This window comes from Rutidosis leptorrhynchoides, chromosome 4 (genome assembly GCF_046630445.1).
Source record: "Rutidosis leptorrhynchoides isolate AG116_Rl617_1_P2 chromosome 4, CSIRO_AGI_Rlap_v1, whole genome shotgun sequence".
NCBI classification, from domain to species: domain Eukaryota; kingdom Viridiplantae; phylum Streptophyta; class Magnoliopsida; order Asterales; family Asteraceae; genus Rutidosis; species Rutidosis leptorrhynchoides.
This window is the reverse complement of record NC_092336.1, coordinates 592,877,452-592,878,884: the sequence shown is the minus strand read 5'-3', so window position 1 is coordinate 592,878,884 and position 1,433 is coordinate 592,877,452. Positions and strand designations below refer to the sequence as shown.

Genomic DNA, 1,433 nt, shown 5'->3' with positions numbered 1-1,433 from the left:
AAAAAGAGGTTATGAATTCCTACAGAACCAAGTCCGTGCGTTTTGTGGGTGGTTTCTCATATCTGGATTTAATCACATGCTGTCATTTGTGTCATTCACCAGCAGTTTTCTCCCCAAGTTCACGGGTCAAGTAAACGACAATTATACTACTTGTATAATATTATTCTATCAACTTTTTTAAAAGAACTTCAATAAGAGGGTTAACTTAATAGATAAACCTCCAAACCTTGATCTAAGTGATTGCATGTTGGATTCAGGAAAGGGTCAGAAAGCTTAAAAATATTATATTTCTTTACAAGTTCTAAATAAAGATATATATATACTCACTCACACAATCACATATCACGAATATATAAACATTTGTCATTTGCAAGACTTGAATCTCCTAACTTTAAGAATAAAAGGAAACTACATTAATACCACTAAACCAAAGTCCCTTGGTAGAAAACCTTAAAATTCAATCTCAATAATATAAAATTTATGAAGTTGATTCCTCGAATACAAGAGATGCAGACCATAACAACTTATACGTAGAAATGATGGTCTTTCACATAAAAATAGACATAAGCAAGATCGAAACACGTACTACATATTGAAAGTAAGAAATCGGTTGAAATAAGAACGTGTGCTTCTCGAGTTAAGGTGTTGAAGCTGAGTAGCTCATAGTGCACTTGTTTGAACATGATCCAACACAGCTCTCCACATTCTTTCCATCTGTAGATAGAAAAAAGGGAAAAATATTATAACAAGCCAAATATGTTACGATTTTCATTTTTCGTGAGTTCTGAACCAACTGCCTCTTAATATTTCTCCATAAACATATTAAAACACACTAATTAGGTTAAAGTACGTACCGGGATTGTGTGCTTTGCTGATGTTAGAACAGAGTGAAGTGGCACAACCAAGCTTGCAGTAACCAAGGTTTTGAGTATGTGAATCAATGGCCATGGTGACAGATGGAGATGGAAAGATGCATTCTTTAAGACATTGAGTAGTACAAGTGCAAAGACTTTTGTTGGGTTCAATCATGCAGAAAATGAAACATTTGGCATAACAATCCCTGAATGTATTCACATCACCCCTGCACCCACTCACTACCATCCCCATCACCACTACAAACTTCAAATATCCCTTCATCTCCATTTTTTCTTCTTCTTTTTTCAACACAAAGGTTTTAGTTTTCCTCTTGAACTCATGTTGTGGTGTATATATACACCAGGATAATAGTCAGTATGTGTGGCCCTCTATTAAAAAAGTGATTTTTTTTTTTTTTTTGTTGGTACAGAGAATAATAAATTATAAAATATTTGACTATCAACTTTTATGTAGGATGGTTCGTATTTTGTTGTATTATCACGCTTTTACTTTTTTAGTTTTGTAGCGAGTTTGATGGTTTTGTTGTGTTGCGTTTCTTGTAGTGTTCCGTTTGATTT

At 33.8% G+C, this 1,433-nt stretch overlaps 1 protein-coding gene across 1 annotated transcript; it reads right to left on the bottom strand.

The window, feature by feature from the left end:
* Positions 1-637: 637 nt before the first annotated feature.
* LOC139839432 (thionin-like protein 2) lies at positions 638-1,143 on the bottom strand. The gene is made up of 2 exons (XM_071829494.1): positions 855-1,143; positions 638-714 (listed from the first exon to the last, which is right to left on the bottom strand). The coding sequence occupies exons 1-2, from the start codon at positions 1,141-1,143 to the stop codon at positions 638-640; spliced, it is 366 nt and encodes a 121-aa protein (XP_071685595.1).
* Between the last annotated feature and the right edge of the window lie 290 nt (positions 1,144-1,433).

Coding starts and splice junctions, on each gene's coding strand:
- LOC139839432 (XM_071829494.1), bottom strand. CDS start 1,143: ATGGAGATGAAGGGATATTTGAAGTTTGTAGTGGTGATGGGGATGGTA. Junction 715..854: donor CAGCAAAGCACACAATCCCG/GTACGTACTTTA, acceptor TTCTATCTACAG/ATGGAAAGAATGTGGAGAGC.